The sequence below is a fragment of the Brienomyrus brachyistius genome, chromosome 5 (genome assembly GCF_023856365.1).
Source record: "Brienomyrus brachyistius isolate T26 chromosome 5, BBRACH_0.4, whole genome shotgun sequence".
Taxonomy (NCBI): domain Eukaryota; kingdom Metazoa; phylum Chordata; class Actinopteri; order Osteoglossiformes; family Mormyridae; genus Brienomyrus; species Brienomyrus brachyistius.
The window spans coordinates 17,316,423-17,336,491 of NC_064537.1; the positions used below are offsets into that span (position 1 = coordinate 17,316,423).

A 20,069-nucleotide genomic window follows, 5' to 3' on the forward strand; every position below is an offset into this window, starting at 1 on the left:
TAAGAATCTTTCCTCTCAGATGGACTAAATAAACCGTTTCTCAGCCTAGTCCACCTTCACCAAATACTCAAGCAATCAAGAACTCCACGAACCTGGTGCATGTGCATTGAAATCTGGGAGTGAACTGTGTGGGGCTTTCCAAGGACTAGGTTGAAAAACCGTGGACTTCATGCAGAACTGCAGATGAAGTGTCAGTATATCTTTAATAGAGGTTTTACTACTTTGATGTTACGAGGACCCAAAGTACTTCGCTCCTGAACTTGGACAATTTAAATTGCTAATCATGATATGTCCGCATTACCCCTTTATTATTTTGGGATGTTTGTCCTTGTCATGTCATCAAAAATCATAGCTTAGCTGGAATGTTCTGCTTTGTCCAGTAAGTCTGGAAACAACCATTGAAGCGGTCAGTTGTTGGGCTGTAAAACTAGATCTTGTACTTCCATACAGTTTAGATATTGTATGGAAATAGCTCATGTGCTTAAAGCACGTTCAGCCAAATTGTTTAATTTGACATGGGTGATACTTGGCACAAAGAAGTTGTGTAAAAGGGTGCATTGCGTCTCTGGTTATTTTTAAATCTTTCCCCCTAGTGCAACTAATTAGATCCACAGTGAGGTAAATGCATTTTTTTGGTCCAAACTGGTAATTAGATTAAGCACTGACTACAAATTAGGTTAGCAGTGTTCTTACTCATGCTACCCTCTGATTATTTTGTAAATTTACTGCTGGTTTCTGAACAATTAGTTGTGCTTAGGCAAGGGTCTGACTTAAACTGTTACGGCTGTGGAAGATCTGTTTAAATGTACCCTGTATATAACCTGGGATTATACTTTGATAGACGTAATAAGGTCTTGCCTGCACAGAGATTAATTAAAGAGTCTTACAGCAAACGCTTCCGGTAACTTAAGTTCATATTCATGCATGCTTGGGGTCTGAAGCCTATTGCAGGTAGAATAGGGTACTAGACTGTGGAACACCCTGGATGGGGTGCTAGACCCCATCCAGATTAATACGCTATGGGCAATATGTGGATGCCAGTAGGCCTAGCTGCATGCCTTTGACTGCAAGAGGGAACTCGTGGGGGGGGCGGGAGGGAGAACCCCCCAAGAAAGGTGGCATTCAGTCCCCAGCAGTGGCATATAGAAACTAAGCAGTACAGCGAAGAGACTAGTTACAGCGCGGCTCCAGCTCACTTCGGTTTTCCACTACTGAAGGGTCAGCTTGGTAAAGGCATTGCTGGGTTTGGAGAGCAACAGTAACGTAAAATCATGATTTGCTGTGTGCTATTCTCCACTACAAGTCTGAGAATCACCATCTCAATCATCCAATCACCTTATGTTAGCATCGAACGCTCTATATATATATCTATATTCTATAGATAATCCATAAGTATCATCGCGGATCGCCGGTATCACCCTATGTTTCATTGTCAGATGGTGGTGATGCAAGCAGCTCAGTTTCGCCGTGCTTTTGGCTCTGCTAGTAAGCAAGGCCATGTCGGCTCGGTTAGTTTACAGTGGAAAATCATCAGTTCACGTTATGGTTCAGATGCAGCTCAGTTCTTCATGGCAGTGGAAAAGCACCATAAGATGCTTTTTCTTACAGCATTCAGACACAGTTTGGTTTTACTGAGAGATGGGATTCTCTGGGTTAATATTCAAGGACTAGTGAGCGCTGCCTAATGAGAATTATACTGTTTTCTTTGTGACCCTTTTTGACCAGTCTAGCTGGCAGAATATTGGGACAGAATATGAAAGGGACAAAATGTTTTCTCTCATTTAGGGTAGCAATCACTTGGTTTGCTGCTCTGCTTTTTACTACACTTGCCACTCCACCTGTCATTCTGAGGTGCAGCTAATGCAGATTAGCATTAACAGAATGCTAGTTTGTTTTAATTCACAGTTTTTATTCTGCATGCAATTGTGTTTTAAAATTAACCTGAAAGAAATATTAGTCTAAACCAGGAAAAGATTTGACTGGAGCTTGGGTTTAAGTTGACATGTGCCTTGTGAGTCCGTGAATAACAAGTTTGTGATGCTTTTCAACACAGATGGTCAAAACTTGCTCCTCAAAGCATTTCAGGTCATTGGTGGCTTCCCGTGGACTCTGCTGAAAGGCGTCTGCTTGAAATGTCCCCTGGGGCATGTTTGATTTGGCGCAGCGGTCGAGGCGAGAATCTGTCCCAGATCGCAATGAGAGGACGGCCATTGTGCGTCCATCGGGAGACCCAGTTCTTTTCAGATCCTCTCTCTCTGCTGTCTGTCTGCGTTTTCTTAGTGGAATTTGGCTCCTTGGTGAAGAGCATTGTGACTATAAAAGTAGGTTTGGTCCTCTCATTTCCCAAGCATCCGGTAGCTCTTCTCTGTGCCTTACAATCGGCTGAGGACTGATCCGCACGGGAATTCAGTGAACTCTGTAGTTATTTTGGAGTCTTAGCCTTGGGCCTTCATTGTTAGCTGTAAATGCGTATCACCCATCACCCAAGGCCCCACTGCACTGTACAGTTCCAGTGAAAAAAAGTCGTTTGTATTCCTATCCAGGAGCAAGGGCAAAAGACTCTCCTTCAAGCCGTTTTTTACATCCTAAATCTCAGTGCTATCACCTACTCCTTCCTGCTTTTCTGAAAGGAAGACTCGATCAGTTAGAATTTTGTTCAGCAGCTGTGGACTATTCTCTTCATTCATAGCAGTGTTGTACCCTGTACATTTTGGGCACAATCTGGGACATGTAACTAGAGCACTAGAACAATGTAACTATGTTCTGGGAACAAAATTTTTGCCCATGTATTTTACAGAAAAACTAGTTCTATATTTTGCTTGCAGATCCTGAGGCTAATTATTCCAAGTTTTTATAACAATATAACAAAAAAATACAAGGTTCTGTGTGCTCAGTTAGAGATCACTCATCTCTCCTGCGACATACAGGCTGCAGTGCAGGGCGCACAGCACCCCCCCCCCCCCACCCCATGCTGCAGCAGCGTATCTCAGACCCAAACTGACTAAACAACCCACTGCCACTCACTACCCCCTCTTTTGCAGAGAACATTGAAATGCTAGTAAGGGCCAATCTTCTGCACAAAGTTTTATTTATACAACACCTCTCTCACACTCAAGGGCACTTTACAATACATCGGCCAATACACGCACACACAAAATCAACAGATGAATCAAAGGTTAATATCACAAACTGGATGATGTATCATAACATTCTTGAAAAAGATGTGTGTTTTAATTGCAGCTTAAAAGTTGAAATGGATTGAACATCTCGCGGACATTGAGACGGTGGTGAAATTCAGAGTTTGGGCGCCACAGCACTAAATGCTCTGCCGCCCATTGGAGGAGTATATTTTATAAAGAAGAGGATTGTATAAGATGTGCAAATGTAACATCATTCTCGTGACAGCCGTTTAAACATCTTTTCCGGAAGATTAATGTGATTCTGTCATCTCTCGCTCCCTGAATTACGACGTCTCTCTTGTGCAACTTCATCCGGTGTCCCTGTTAGAACGGGACCTGAGCTGAGCACCAAAAAAGGGATGAGGAGTGCAGACGGACAGATACTTAGAAGCTTAAATTCTCTCAGCCGGTGACAAATAGAACAGTCCTTCAAAACTGAAGAGTTGTTTCTGGGAGATCGATGGTAGCTACAGGAGGCGGCTCCTGTGGCATTAAGGACTCCTTGGCCTACTTGGCTGGCACACCTGACACACGGCGTCATCTAAGGTGCTTTTTCCACCACACCAGGTGGAAAGTACCGAAAGTACGGCACTTCAAGGCGTTGGTTTTCCACTGGCATAAAAACTGGTGATGGCGCCGAATCACAACACGATGACATCACAACACGAGGCTGGTATTTTGTGGTGTTTTGTGCCGAATTCAAAAAATGGCTGTAGTATAATATATGACTAGATGATGCGAAATTAATACCAGCATCGAATCGTTATGCATATACAATTCTTACGTTGCAAGTAAGGGCACTTTTCTGCCACACCAAGCCTTATTTTAATATTGCTGACTAGCAGTGTAACAATTGCATGTGCCTAACATGTTCGTATTGATATTGCCTATTGCCAAGCCATATAATATATACTACAGCCATTTTCCAGTTCAGTACAAAATACATCGTCTCGCTTAGTGATGTCATTTGGCACTGGTAGCATTTCTTTTTCCAGTGTAAAACCCACATGTTTAAGAAAAAAAAAACCTTAGCCAGCTTTGCTATTTTAGTTACTTTATAGATTATCTAATATATGTTTAAAAATCAGTTTAAAGTTTACTTCTGATGCTTTTGCATAAGTGTCTCAGACAGCACATGCAGCAATCGCAATCATTTTCATCCTTGCTGTTTAAATCACTCCTAGACGGGTTTGTGAGAAGTTTATGAACACCTTTTTTCTTTATGAATACCCCAATATATATTACAACAAAATCACAGTTCGGAACTTTTTTTCTGAAGACGGCGACTGTATTGTTTTTAGAGGCAGGTCGTTTGCATAACCAAACGACAAAGCATTTGAAGTGCCACCCCGAAGTACCAAAGTATGTATCCCAACTTGGTTGTCACTTTTGGTACTGGCACTCGCCTGGAAGTCAATGGAAATGGGAAAGTACCAAAAGTACGGTACTCGGTAAAGTGGAAAGCACCCCTAGTCTGAGTGTTTATGCTAAGAGGTATCCTGCTGAGTTAGTCATGTTTGTGAATATAATGTGGAATGTACTGCAAGAGAGGCCTCAAAATATTTGTGTTTCTTTATAATCAAATGTGTCCCTCTCCCAAGGCTTAACATGGACGTATAAGAGGTGGAGGTTGTGTTGGCAGGAGATCTTCAGCTTACCCGCCTTATGTGCTGCTTTTCAGTTTAGTCATGTATGATTTTGTGCTCTCATGGCCCGTGTGATATGTCTGATAAGGCACAGCTTAATGGAATCCCTTTGGAGCATGGCTGCGCTTTTCCTGGGGAGTTATCTCGATGCAGCAGTAATATCAGGAACAGTTTGGTAGTACTGACTAAGCACTTTACACATACTAGTTTAAACCAATCCATTTCTTTTGCATTATCTGTTCAGCTTGTTCTTAGTCCAGGCAACTTACATGAGTATGGATATTTAGGGATTTTGAGTAAATAACATCTCTGATCTGAATTTATTGTTGGTTTTGTCCACAAATTTTACTGATTTTGCCCCAGTGTGCATCAATCCACTGCATTTTCATTTGCTGAGCCCTGTCTTGTGCTTGGTGCTCCGGTTTGTTGGTTTAAATGGTGTGTCGGGGGTCTTTTAAAGGCCAAAGGACCCCAAATATAGTCGTCATGTCAACTTCCCCCACTATATGAGGTGATGGATCCTCATAGGCCCCCTCTTACTTTGCACATTCTTGTATCTCCCACGCCACCTTCAATTGTTGTCTCAATAGATGTTTCTTGTTCATGCACCACTAGTGGAGCGGAGCTCTCCATGGTTATCATTGGTAGATTCCTGGCCGACACATTCCTCATGACTTCCCAGGCCCCTGGTCCCACCCGTCAGCCATTGTACTAGACCTTCCTTCCCCCCTTTTGGCCATCTGTAAGGGCACATAGTTACATGCAGCTCTGTGACTCGCTCAGGTAACGGCAGAGTTGCTGGGCTGTGTCGGTGGCTGTCGAGCTGTGGAACCAAGCTCCCTGCACAGCCAGAGGTACAGAGCTCCATCCCTCTTCCCTTGCCATGGCCGTCGGCTGCTTCTCCGGACTTGGCCATATAAATTTATGGAGAAATGAGGGGGAAAGAAACAATCTTCCCATAATTGATAGAGCTGATCACGAATTATCTCTTAACTGAATCCACTGCATTGAAATATGTCGTGATCAATCAATGCAGCAACATGGTGGAAATTTGCACCCAACGCGGTGGATGATTACAGCCGAAATCTGAGCACTTGCTGAATGCCGTCAGGTCTGGGTGGTAGCACCTGACGTCCCCATCAATCTGTGGCTCTGGTGCCCCTTGTTCAGCAGGCACTCCACAGATTTCATGGGCTGGGATCATGCTCCAAATTGTGCTCCTAGAGAGAAACTAAGAATCTGGGCGAAACCAGCAGCTTTGGTGATGGGAACCTGGGCCACGCATTCCCGTCGTCTTCGGCTGTCGCGGGGTGGCGGGCAGGTATTGGGTCACCTGCACGTTAAGTGCCGGTGATTGGGCTCCACCAGCGGCATTCCTCCCTAACCGATATGGTGTTTCTTTTTTGCAGCGGTATGATCCTGGCCGTGTCGCGGCGATGGTAAACTTAGTGGTAATTTTAATTTTTTTTTTTGTTTTTTTTTTTTTTTTTTTTTTTTAATAACATCATCAGTGCACAAATGCCATAGGCTTCACTTCTTATTCCCCCGTCGTAGCTTTCATTCTGCTGCTTATTCCTCTGTAAATTTTGTGCTCATTTCAAACATTTACTGTTAAATGTTTTTTATTGGAATGGGTAATGCAAGAAGGGATACCACTGTTTTAGGACATAATCATCAATAAGAATTAAACTGGGCATTCTATTGGTTAAAATGCAGATTCCCCTTCTGGCCCTCGTGGCTCCTCTCAGCAGTGCTGAGCCCTCTCCGTGTTTGTGGGAATTGCAGTAGGCGTATAGAGGGCCTCTCGGGTTTTTGACCCTCCCCCAGCAAAACCAGTAAGCCAGATCGACAGCCTCCTAGTGGAGTGCCATTATGAAATCCAAGGGTACAGGCACACGGTTCGCTGTCGATGCGCCGTTTGCCAGTGAATATGAAGCAGGAGAGCAGACACACACCCACGCAATGGCCTATTCAGCCTGGTTATTATAATGATGATGGTTAATGAAATATCCTCTACAGCCTCTTGCATACCTATTGCAGATTTTTTTTGTTTTTTTTGCTTGTGACAATAGGCATCTTGTCTTGCACACATGATCAGAAGTTGGTTTTATCTTAGCGTTTCTGCTCAAATAAAGGTGTTCTTTCCTTTTGTATTGTATTCTGCTCAGGTAATTGGTATGATGCACCTCTATGCAGTGCTCCATCAAAGACTTTGCGAAGACTTATGCACAACATAAAAAATTTATTGGAAGTCGAATGAGTAAAAACACAGGCAAACAAAACAGTGCTTACAGTGCGACAGCAATTCGACATAGTCGGACACCAGCATAGAGGAGATCTGAAGGAAAACCGTATTTGTATCACAGGTCGGTAAACGCTGACAGCTGGCATGGCTTTTACTAATTGGATCACAGTGTTTTTGGTCTCCCCGTTTTTATATGCTATGCTGGTGCATTTTCCGTGATCTCCCTGTCGCAGCCATGGACGTGCTGGGAAGGGGGGCATCTCCGGCATCGCTATCACGATGATGGCGTCTACAGAAAATGAGACCCTGCTGGTTGCCTCAGGGCTTTTTGAAAGGTGTGCTGAGTGCACCATGCCCACGTGAGCCAATTCTGTGGCCATTGCAGGGTGGGGTCAGGGTTCGGTCTGTCGTGTCTGCAAAACAAGATGTCGCTACCTCAGAATTATATCATTGGGCAGTGACTACTGACATCGTAGCAGAATACTGGGATGTGGGTTGGATTAGTGAAGCAGCTCAGCTTCCATTCTTCACAGTTATTTGGCTAAGGTGGTGTCTGCTTGGGAACCTGCAGTCAGTGTTCAGGCTTGACCATTAGTGCATGGGCTTATGTTCCAGGAATAACATGAAAGCACTTCCTTTGTTTCCTCTGGATTTTAGCGCAGTCAAAAAGAGGCGTTAATTGTTAATTCTAATATGGCTTTGCCCAAGGGTATAATTTAGGCACAAATACTGTGTCAGTGAAGGTGAAGTTGGGGGATCTAACCAGGTGATTGGAGCCTCTGATCATTTATCATCAAACCATAACAGCAGCACTTTGTACAAGTCCTGTTCTCCCCCTCCCCCCCCAGGTAAGTGCTTTACCACCAGAGTCCCTGTTTTCATTACTTGGTGATCCCCAGCCCGCGTCCCTCCCCCTGCTGCCATAGTTTGGTGCTTGTTTCCCTCTGCTTTGTTTTTGCCTGTGGATTAAACAGTGTGTCTGAACTCTGACATGGTTGGTGTTTTGTTCCCTTTATGTACGCCCCTTTGCGTTCCCGGGTTAATGTTCCTATCCAGCTCTTTTCACAGCTTGCAGTCCGAGCTGGAGGTCAGGGATGGTGGGGGTACCAGTGTCGCTGGCCATTTTGTGTTTTTTCATCCAGAGTGGTGTCTTTCTCTGGCCGTCCTGCAGTATTATTAATGCATGATGACAATAAAATGGCAGAGCGGCTCGCAGTGTGTATCATTAACACAGGAGTCCTCCTGCACCCGGCACGCTCAGCCGCAGTCCTGCCCCCCCCCCCCCCCGAATCCCTCTGCAGAGCTCAGCTGTCACTGTTTGAAGCCTCCTGTCCTTGCGGAAGCAGTAATGCGATTCAGGCTGCAGCTTTGCAGCAGTCCGTGCGTGGGGGTAGGGGGTTAGGGTGGAGCCAGGTTCAGTTGTGCGATGTTCTGAAACCAGACGTACGGCAGTGTTGGGTCCATTCTCTGACAATCCTGCCCCCCCACCAGTTGGCTTGTTATGACACCCCCCTTCTCAAATTCTGATTTGGTAAACATACTGATAGAATGTATAAGCTGTGAGAATGGCTGGTGAACTGTTGATGGTAGGCTTTCGGTTTCTGCACAAGGCAAGACCTCTAACCCAACATTATACCAAGCAAGACCAGCTGCTGAAGTGTGCCCTCCCTCCCAGTCTTTTCTCACCACTCCATCTGTTTTTCTCTCCATTCCTTTCTCCTTCCTGCTTATAGGTCGGACAGACCCTGTGCCTATCATCCTCAAATACGATGTCATGGGAATGGGCCGCATGGAGATGGAGGTGAGATGGTGGAGCGGTTAGGGGAGGGTTAAAAAGGGATCAAATGTATGTCTGAGGATGAAAGTCGGTCAGAAAAGGGGGTCAAGCTGGGAAGCAGTGGCTGGCCTGCTTTTGAAGGTCAGCGGGGGGTTTAGGTGGAAAGTGCTGGTGTGAAACCGGCGGCTCCCAGTGAAACGGGAGAGCTGCAGGTACGGGGTCCTGGTGTGACGTCGACTCGGCACATGGGGGCCACCTCTGGGGTTCGCCTGACACGGTGTCCTCTCTGCAGCTGGACTATGCCGAGGATGCCACCGAGAAGCGGCGAGTGCTGGAGGTGGAGAAGGAGGACACGGAGGAGCTGCGGCAGAAGTACAAGGCGAGTTTCATTTAGGCCGTTCACTTCCCATCGCCTGACTTCACTGGGAGATTCTCATATCCCCAAAAGCAGCTTGATGCTTGACGCATCACTCAAACTTCTGTTGGCTCTTTGATATTTTACTGGGACAGTTTGAGTGACTTGCTCAGTAGTTTAACGTCTGGGGTAACCTGAGGACTAAAAGCTAGGTCAAGTTTGTTTTACTTCTGTGTGACTGGCTGTTCGATAAAACAACCTTCTCAGCTTAGTTTCCTCTGCATGTCCAATTAATCACATCATCCAAGGGCGCAAAAGCACCCTTACTCCAGGGATTGGAGTTACCTTGTGGTACCTGATTTATTGGAGCCTCCTGGATTTTGCTGTCTGAGGTCCAGGCAGAATCCAGTGGAACAGGCTTATGTAACACTAAATTATGGAAGCCATCCAAATATTTGGGAAAATGCCTAAACCTCAGTGAGACAGTTGCCCGCTCGCTATTAATGCTTCCCCTCATCACTTCTCTGCTGCTGCTCCTTGGTGTTTGTTATACTGGAGCTGGAAGGCTGTGTTTCTCCGTCACGATGAATTCTCAGAGTGAGCCGAGCTGCAGATGCCTCCTGTACGACCCTGTTGCTGACTCCATGAGTCACAGCTCTTATTATTTCAGTTCTGCTTTAGTCAGTTTCCCCCAACTAGTTGTTGGTTTTTATTTTTTCCAATGCAAAACATTTTTAGAACTGTACATAGCAGCACTGCGTTGAATTTGCATTTCATTTGGAATACAGATGACATAAGTTGTACATTACAGATTTAGTGGTCATACATGTATGATATTCACATGATCTTTATCAGAAAGCTGGGCCCATTGTAATTCTTCCTGAAGGGATTGCATTCTGGGTGGCATGATGGCTCAGTCGTGGGCACTGTTACAACTTTTTAATACCCTGTGGACACCTTGTAAGAAGTTTTACATTCAAGTTGAACCAATTAAGGCCTTGAAAAGCATTGTCTTAAATTTTAAGTTTACGAGGTCATATACTTTAGTTTGTTGAAAAATGTTTCATTTAAGTTAAAATGTGACTGACTCTTAAGTGTTATACTACGAAGTCTGTTGAGTCACCTTCACCAGATTACTGTACACCGGATTACTGTACACCGGCTTACTTGGGGTTTAACACCAAATTTTTAGTACAGTAAGTCCCTGGGTAAGAACGTCTAATTTACAAACAACTTGTGAACGAACTGCCATAAAGCCCATTATATAAAAATCTGAATTAAATACAATGGTTTGTAATAACTTTGTGATGCTCATGAAAACAGCAGTTGTTTTAATGTCACCTCATAAATGCCCCTTCTGGTATGCAAGACATCAATGGAACAACTGTAAGTACCATATGTAATACATTCCTTATTATTATTATTATTATTATCCAGGATATATAATTATAATTTGTTATTATTTTATTATTAAGTACTGTATTATGTTTAAAATAGGGCTGGTTGTTTGTTGACTGCACAATGTCACATTTCAATTATGTCACACTTGCAGTAATCACCAGGACTTTCTATATTATACATTTAATGGTCATAAATGTTAACATTTGTCAGGACGCCGGTTTGTACTATACTATACATACATAATAATACTATACAGACGATTACTTATGCCCACAATTTGGTATACAGATTAGTAATGTACCTAAAATATATACGAGGTGTGTATTGTGATGTCCAAAAATTAGTAATCTATAAATTCAGCATCCTTAAATTTAATAAATGTTGGTGTTTAAGCTGCAAAAAGTACCGCCAAACCACTGATTTGTTTTTACCTTGTTTACCCACAATACCTTCTCCTTTAAAAGATGGTGTGGCTGCTGAGCTATCCCTTTCTTCACCGCCACTCCACTATTTCCATGATTTACCAAAATATTAACATGTGGTGCTCCACTAACCAAATTTAATAAACATGAGGTTACGCCGAATTTATACAGATTAGTAACTTTTGGTCTGATTAACCGCTTCCTTGGACTTTATAAAGCAAACATGTTTAAATGTTTCTTTCTTACATGTTTTCTGAGATTGTTCCGTTTGTAAGAGAGCTGGATATAAAATGTTGATCCCAGGTGACAGCTGATTTTTATCCATGTGTGTTGTGGGTGTGAACTTGAATTTCTGGATGATGATGGTGAGAGAAACATTTGTGTCTAACACGCATGCTTGTGTGTTAGATCCGTATCCTGGTGCTCTTTGCCGGTATGCTCACATTTCCCCTGGGGTCTGAGCACTTGCTCCTTTGTTCCGTGCTGCAGGACTATGCTGAGAAGGAGAAGGCCATCGCCAAGGCGCTGGAAGACCTGAGGGCCAACTTCTACTGCGAGCTTTGCGACAAGCAGTACCAGAAACATCAGGAGTTTGACAACCACATCAACTCCTACGATCATGCGCATAAGCAGGTAATACTGCCCCCTGGGCTTGTAGGAGGCTTCGCGGCTGTATTCGCCTGTCACAGAACGCCCCCCCGCCCCCCTCCCCTGCACCCCCGCTTTTTTGCATCCAGACATGTGAAAGTCATCGTCTTTTTTTTGCAGAACTGTATTTGAACCCTCCCCTCCCTGAAGAGACTCGGACTGGCAAAACTGGTCTCATAGGAGCCATCTTATCACTTAAGCCATTGTTCATATGCTGCACATGTTCTGTAAGGGTGTCAGCAATTCCAGGGTTTATCAAACACGTGCATGAAACAAACACAATCGGTGGCCACTGTGTTTAAAAAAAAAAAAAAAAGAAGTGCCATTAATTGTAAAATTCATATTTTGTTTCATTTGCTTGTTCTGTACTATTTGGCAAATCAAACAATTGGGTTCAGGCTGAATGAGCATGTGAAATAGGGTTATAAGCTCCCTTTTGAAGCAAGTGATACAGTGGTAGTTAAACACAGTGTGTAATAACCGAACCCTTGAGGTGTGAGAGTGAGAAACAACCGACACTGATGTGGGATGACCGACTTTAAAGAGCATCTCTGCTGGGCACAGCTTGCCGGTTCCTCCCCCAGATGTGTCCAGTTTGGCAAACCGCTCTGTCACCCCCCTCCCCCCTCCTCTTTCAGCACAGGCTGGGGGTGTGTTTGTTTCAGATCTCCCCTAACTCCCTCTCTCAGCCCACGGAGATGTAGTTTGGCCTAACCTGTGACTGCTCCCTGTTCACCGACCCCCTCCTACCTCATCCATTGCACTTATCCATGTATGAAGCGGCTCACCAAGTAATGGCAGATTTTTTTCTTTTTAACTGCATTTTCAGCAAAAGGAATATATAATTTTGGGAATTGTAAAATCTACCTTTCTGTTTTATTCTTTTTTTTCCGTTTTTGTTCTACGATCTGTAACATTTTTCAGCTGATGTATTGCCAGCACCCCCCTCTATAAAAGTGGGCATCCAGACCCAAGGCGTGAGTCTCTCTCTGCTCGCTTGTGTCCCCCCGTCCTCCTGACTGCTGCCTCTCTCCATATGTCGTGAGCGGGTGTTCCTGTGTTCTGTCTCCCTCCCCATCGACTCCACTAGCTCGCGGATGTCCACTTGCACTTCAAAGGCAATGTCCAGTCTGCACAGGGTCAGATTCTCATCTACTGTAACCGGGAGGGGCGGGGCGGGCCGGGCCGCTGTCGCTGGTAGTGTCAGTACTGTGATGTAGGATGCCAAATTAAGTGCCATTCATGTGAGATGAAATGTTTTTTTCTTTCTTTCTTTCTTTCTCCAGGACTGCCTTTATCAGTAAACACCTGTATATTAGAAGGTTAGGATCAGCCTAGTTCTGGCCGTATATATTCCGCCACTCTTGCCCTTCTTGCAGGCATGACATTGTTTTGCTGTCTTCTTCAGTCTCTCTGTTATTCTTTCTAGTATTTTTCATTATGGTTGGTAATGGCTAATCGTGTAGCTGCGCTGTCCCCCCCCCCCCCCCCATACTAAACATTCGTCGACCCCTGTCCTCCTCTCGCCATCCCCCTCACTCCCTCATTCCAAACCTTGTCCTGTGCACCTTGTACCGGAGTGCAATAGATTTGAGCTGTGGTTTGCAATTTGCTGCTGCTTTTCTCATGACAGTTACTATCTATCTATCTATTTATCTATCTGTCCTGTAAGACACGTGAGTACGCTCACACACACACACACACACGCGCACACGCCTGCGCGTGCGCACACACTTAGAGAGACGAGCGCGAGTACATCGGGGGTACGGAGGAGGCACAGGTAAGGTGCCGGTGGCCCCCTCTGGTGCAGTGGTGGTAATGGTGGATTGATTTTGAGGAACTAAATGGAAGAGGGGGCGGGGTGAGGGACAGGAGTACGATTGTTGTGGCTCTGGTGATTGCCCAGTTAGAACTGGTTTTCTCCTCACTGAGATTCTCTCAACATTGACTTTCTACCAAGGTTCTCCAAAAAGTAGAGCTGCTGAAATTGAATAGTCACAAGTTTCAGTCACATTGGGTCCATAATCAGTGCCGCCTATAAGTCTGGAGAAAATCTGACAATAAACTTACTGTCTCGTCATAATCTTGGGCAGGAGCGTAGTACACATATTGCTTCAGTGGGAATTTATTGTCTGAGTGCTGCATTCAGGTTACTTTTTAACCTTTGTCCCCCCCCCCCCCCACCCACCCACCATTTTTCCTGCTCTTCCTGTTCCCTCTAATTCCCCTCTACCCCCTACCCCCCACTCCTGTGTCCTTCCTGTGCTACAGAGACTGAAGGAGCTAAAGCAGAGGGAGTTTGCCCGCAACGTGTCCTCACGGTCACGCCGGGACGAAAGGAAGCAGGAGAAGATGCTGCGTCGACTGCATGAGCTGGCCGAGCAGAGAAAGCAGCAGGACTGGTGAGTGGGTGCTGCCCCCCACAGGCCAGCTGCCGTATAGCTGTGAGAGCCGCATCTCATGAGCAACTGTGTCTCTGTTACAGTGCCCTTGGGAGCGGCCCCATGTTCAAGCCCACCACCGTGGCTGTGGATGGTGAGGCAGGGGAAGAGGGCCCCTCAGAAAGTCTGTCTGCTGAAGATCTGTCTACAGAGGGGCCCCCGGCCCCAGACAAGGTGCTTGCCAACCATGAGGCGCCCTCACCCAAGTCAGTGGCTGTAGCTGGCTTCTCTGTGAACTGTAGCGGATCCTCACCCTCCTCTGCTGCCACCCCAATGCCCAAGGTCAGCGTGTCATTCTCCTTCGCCAAGAAAACCCCGGTCAAACTGGAGACCGCAGCCGCGGTGTTCACGGACCATGGGGAGGAGGCTCTGGCAGAGGAGGGCCAGGAGGGGGAGGAGGCATCGGGGACACCAAGGGTGACCAGTGTAGAAAGCCCCAGTATGGAGGAGGAGGAGCAACAGCAGCAGCAGCAGGTGGATGAAGGGAGCTCCTTGGCCTCCACCCTCTCAAAATTGAAGATGATGATGAAGAAGGAGGAGAGCTTCTCGGGCCAGGAGCCCCAGTACTATCACTATGTGCCGCCAGCTCACTGTCGCGTGAAGCCAAATTTCCAATTCCTCATTTTCATGAAGGCCTCAGACCAGACTGGGAACCAAGAGGAAGAAGAAGAAGAGGAGGAGCAGGTGGCAGGCAGCCCCGCTCAGAAGCAGAGTGATGATGACAAAGACAAAGAAGAGCCAGATGCTCCACCCGAGTTGCCGGTCTTGGAATCTACCACTGCTGAAACCCCCCAAGTGAAGACTGAGCAGGAAGGTGCTGAGAAGGAGCCCCCAGAGAGCAGCCAAGGTATAGGTGAGCCCCATGTGGGACCCCACCTCCCCACGGGCCCCTTTTTCCCTGTCCTCAGCAAGGATGAGAGCACCACCCTGCAGTGGCCCTCAGAGCTTTTGGAGTTCACGCGTGCCCAGCCGTCATTGTCCTATAGTTGTAACCCACTCTACTTTGACTTCAAGCTCTCACGTAACAAGGGAGCCCGTGCCGGGAAACAGTCCAGCACTGCTGTATCTGACGGCAAGTTGGAGCCGGCTGAGGGGCCCGGGCACACGCCGGCCCCAGGTTCCGGCACAGACAAGGGGGATGGGAGGGATGGAGGAGAGGACAACCAGAAGCTTCAGCACAGCAGCAGCAAGAAGAAGAAGAAGAAGCACAAGAAGTCTGGCAAGCGCCTGAGGCGAAAAGACCGGGATAAAGGGGCGGGAGATGGAGATGAGGGGGAGGCTGTGGGGGAGAAAGGGAAGAAGAAGAAAAAGAAGAAAAAGAAGCACAAACGAAAGAAAAGCAAGAACAGGGTGTCCGAAGAGGAGAAGGGCAAGGATGAGGAGGGGAATGTGGAGACCTCCGAGGCCGGTAAAAGGAAGCGGCCAATGAAGGAGAAGCTTGGGAAGCAAGAGGAGGAGGTGGGGAGAGGCCCGGAGAAGCCCGGGACCTCGGAGGAGCATAACAGCGCCAAGCGGCATAAAGCCGAGCCCAGGCCTGTGGAGCCCCTGAGCGGCTCGGCATCCTGCCCGGCACAGAAGCGGAGCGGCAAGCGGGGCAGCAGTGAAAGTGAGGACGGCGGCTCCTCCCACCGGTCCCACCGACACAATTCCACATCACGGCAGCGGCACTACAGCGAGGACTCCGAGCGTTCCCGCAGCCGGTCGTCACGGCGGCGCAGTCAGCAACAGCGGCGGCGCCGGGGCAGAGCACGCTCATCCCGCAGCCGCTCTTACTCTAGCAGCTCACAGTCGTCCTCCGGGGGCAGCAGCCGCTACAGCCGGCGCAGCCATAGCTACAGTGACAGCTACAGTGACTACAGCGCCTACAGCGAGGACAGCCGGCACTCTAAGCGTTCCTCTGATTCGGAATATGGCCCCCGGAGGTCCCGGCACCGCCGCCGTTGCTACTCCTCGTCGTCCTCGGAAGCAGAATCCAGCCGCTCGCGCAGCGGCAGCAGCCGGCCAAGGCGCCGGCGACGCAGCAGCTCCCGCAGCTCCGGCGGCAGCAGCAGCGCCCCCTCCTGGAGGCGCGGCAGCTACAGCCGCAGCCGCAGCTCCGTCAGCCGCTCCTCCAGCTCCAAGGGCTCCCCCTCCCGCCGCCAGCATGGCCGTGCCAGTTCCAACCACCGCCGCGACTTCAACCGCTCCCGCATCTACCGCTCACAGTCTCCACGTTCCTCCTCCCGAGGTGTCCCCCGCAAGGATTCGTCCTGGAATACCAGCTCTTCTGTGGGCCACCCCCGAGGGGGTGGGGGCAGTGGCACCAGCCGCACCACCATCGACAGGGGAGGTTCGGGGGAGCGTAACTCCCTGACGGCCAGGCAGTTGCTGGAGAAGGTTCAGTCACGCAAGGGTCCGGAGGAGAGCAGCACGGGAGCCAAGGCAGGGATCAAACCTAAGGACCCTCCCCAGGGCTACTTCGGGCCGAAGCTGCCCCCCTCCCTTGGGAATAAGGCTATGCTGCCTCTGTTTGGGAAGCTCCCAGCAGGCAGGAAGCCCATGCCGTCACTGCGGCGCCCAGAGGAGGTGGAGAAGGCAGTGTCCGGCGAGAGCACAGACACTGGGGCCGAAGTGATCCTGGTGGAGCCCATTCGGGAATTCCCACCACCCCCTCCGCCCCCTCCGCCCCAACAACTGGAGGAAAGTCCAAAGGCTGGGGTAATTCAGGACCCCATGGGGCTGCCCCCTGGTGAGGCCCAGGTTCTTCCAGAATCCAGCTTGTACGAGACAGAGCCGGGCATGCTGGTTCAGACATACCCGACCGAGCCAGGACAAGAAGCCCCCACCCTGGGACTGGAGCCCCTCCTGCCTGACATGCAGCAGCAGCAGCCCCAACAGCAGCAGCAACAAACACAGCCCCTGCACTCCTATCCCGGGTATGGCCCCCTTGGTATGGAAGAAGAAGACCTGGGCATGGAGACGGAGGAGGACTCCTCCCTGGCTCCCCTGGAGAGCCAGCCCATCACCTTCACCCCAGAGGAGATGGAGAAGTACAGTAAGCTGCAGCAGGCAGCCCAGCAGCACATCCAGCAGCAGCTGCTGGCCAAGCAGGTCAAGAGCTTCCCGTCGGCAGCGGCTGCGGCGGCAGCAGCCGCACATGCCGTCAGCCTGGCCCCCGCGCCCCCTCCCCCGGCCCTGCAGCAGATTCACATCCAGCAGCCGGCAGCCTCCCCCTCAGCCACGTCCATCACCACCGTGCAGCACGCCATCCTGCAGCACCATGCCGCCACGGCAGCTGCCATCGGCATCCATCCCCATGCTCAGCACCCCCATCCGCACCAGCTGGCTCAGGTGCACCATATCCCTCAGCATCACCTCACCCCCATCTCCTTGTCCCCCCTTGGTCCGACTCTAGGCCACTCTCTGGGCCACTCCCTGATCCCCGCCCACCCCACTGCCTTCCTCTCCGGACAGCCTATCCACATTATACCTGCCTCTGCCCTACATCCAACCCCATTGGCTTTGCATCATGTCCCACACGCGGCTCTCTACCCCACGCTCTTTGCACCCCGCCCAACCGCGGCTGCTGCCGCCGCAGCCCTGCACTTACACCCCCTTCTGCACCCCATCTTCTCTGGGCAGGACCTCCAACACCCTCCAAATCATGGCTCTTGAGGGCAAGCTGTCACACAGGGTTGCCCGGGGCAGGAGTAGAGTTCGCACTGGTGGCCATACCCACACCGGCCTCTTTATTTTCCCAGCCTGATGGCCATGTGGCCAACGAAGAAGAGGCCACAGTTGCCTGAGAGCCTAAAAGCAACACTGGTCGTCCTTGGGGATGTGAAACCAGTCTGCTCTCTTGGATGGGACCTATGGTAGTGTGGTCTGCTGCGTTGTGATGGTGAGGGGGGGGGGGGGTTCAAACTTCTACATCTCCAGATTCTGAGCGGGACCTGGAATCTGGATCTTCACTGAGGCAGAAGAACAGAGGAATGGATTTGCTGGAGTTTTGGGTGCAGGCACAATTAGAGAAATTTGCAGACTTTGTAGAAAACTAGAACACTGGAGTATTTTTATTATTGTTGCTGTTGTTGTTCCTGTTGTTGTAGTTGAGATTAATGTATCAAGTTTGTTTCCAGCAGCCAAAGAGATGCAATGGCTGAAGCCATAGATTGGATTTGGGATGCAGTATGTGAAGAAGGTAACAAATAAGGACCTTACAAAATACCTGACCTAAAAATAACCAGCAAGTTAATCCTAAGGGGTCCTTATGGAAATAATAAATAATAAATGATATTCTCTAGCTAACTTTGCTGTTATCAGGATATGGCCGTACAATGGTCTTGTCATGTTTGCTTCATCCTTTTTGTAGTTGTGAAAATGACGTAAGACACTTGAGTGGATGTTACATCCCATTTATATTAACGTGTCTTTGAGCCTACATCTGGTCAAAATGAATAGTGGTTTACAAGTTCTGATTTCATCTATCATATTTGTCAGTAAATGTACAAATATTGCTAACTTATTAACTCTTTGTAATAACTTTCAACTGGCTGTGTGGAATACACCGCAGAATATGAACTGATGACAAGGGCTCTCTGAGTTTAATTCCCCAAAGCACAGTATCGCCCTAAAATCCACCTTGGGTAATAAACTGCCCTTCCATGTACACAGAAACACATACACACTCACATGGATTAAAAGGTCATACTCATTGTGAAACATTGATTGCACTGAAACAGTACCGTGCTGCTTTTGTAGCATGTAACTTATGATTGTAAGGTACTGCAGTTTTTTTTTTTACATGAATGGTTTTTCAGCTGGATCTTCGGCGTGTAAGCAGCATGATTTTTTTCCCTCTGTAAATATGGATGCTGTCATATAGATGGCTTGAAGAGTTTTTGGGTTGCCCCCTACACCTAATGAAATCTAATATACAAAGACTGTGAGACAAAATTAAAGTACTAAGCATGTGTATTTTAGCAAAACTGGTACTGTTTTGTGTGTATGTATGTGTGTGTGTATATATATGATTATATATATATATATATATATATATATATATATATATATGATTATATATATATATATATGATTATATATATATATATATATGATTATATATATATATATATATATGATTATATATATATATATATATATGATTATATATATATATATATATATGATTATATATATATATATATATATGATTATATATATATATATATGATTATATATATATATATATGATTATATATATGATTATATTTATATATATGATTATATATATGTGATTATATTTATATATATGATTATATATATGTGATTATATATATGATTATATATATGATTATATATATGATTATATATATATATAGATTATGTATATATGAGCAAAAGTCAACTTTGAGTTTGCCTATCCTGACTTTTACAAATAGTTAACAGCTGAGCACTGTGCCTTCTGTTCCATCCCTCTTGTACATAAAGCACCTGAGATATGACAGTTGAAAGTGAAGATGGATAGGGACAGATTTGTCAATGTTTTTCTCTGATCAAAAAAGACAAAAAAAAAAAAAAAAACGGCCTCATCAGCTGCCACTAGAGGGCCTTGTAGCTGTTTGGCTGAGCTTTATGAGAGCTCTGTCACCATACACCAGGGATGCTATACCCTGTTCCTCAGGGCCAAAAGACATTCTAGGTTTTGCTCAGCTCAAGCCCTTTGTTGCTTTATGTAACATGTTTTGGATTGTAAATCATCTCACCTGAGCTTCAGTGTCCATCAGGTGCTAAAATGTTCTCGTGCCCAGGGCTGGGCACCCCTGTTATATGCCACCTGTAAAAGAGATGGGCCTGTGTGCAGCTGGGGAAGGCAGTAGTGTGTGAACCTGCTGGTTCCGTGTGTGTGTGATCCCGTTTTTGCTCCTGCTGAATTTAAAGCACTATTTATGACCTTTCATCACAAGCTCATGTGCT

General features: G+C 47.1%; 1 protein-coding gene across 7 annotated transcripts in view; it reads left to right on the forward strand.

The window, feature by feature from the left end:
* Positions 1-19,081, forward strand: part of LOC125742367 (G patch domain-containing protein 8-like) — a 39,075-nt gene extending 19,994 nt beyond the window's left edge. For 2 of the 7 annotated variants that reach the window (XM_049014283.1, XM_049014284.1), the window contains 5 exons: positions 8,804-8,871; positions 9,140-9,226; positions 11,515-11,658; positions 13,945-14,075; positions 14,159-19,081. In XM_049014283.1, coding sequence (XP_048870240.1) covers positions 8,804-8,871; positions 9,140-9,226; positions 11,515-11,658; positions 13,945-14,075; positions 14,159-17,768 — 4,040 coding nt within the window. In that variant the 3' untranslated portion in view covers positions 17,769-19,081. Of the gene's footprint in view, positions 1-6,234; positions 6,277-8,803; positions 8,872-9,139; positions 9,227-11,514; positions 11,659-11,800; positions 12,813-12,959; positions 12,996-13,944; positions 14,076-14,158 lie in introns of those variants that run through there. The other 5 variants (XM_049014285.1, XM_049014286.1, XM_049014288.1 and 2 more) reach the window with 5 other exon arrangements.
* Positions 19,082-20,069: the final 988 nt, after the last annotated feature.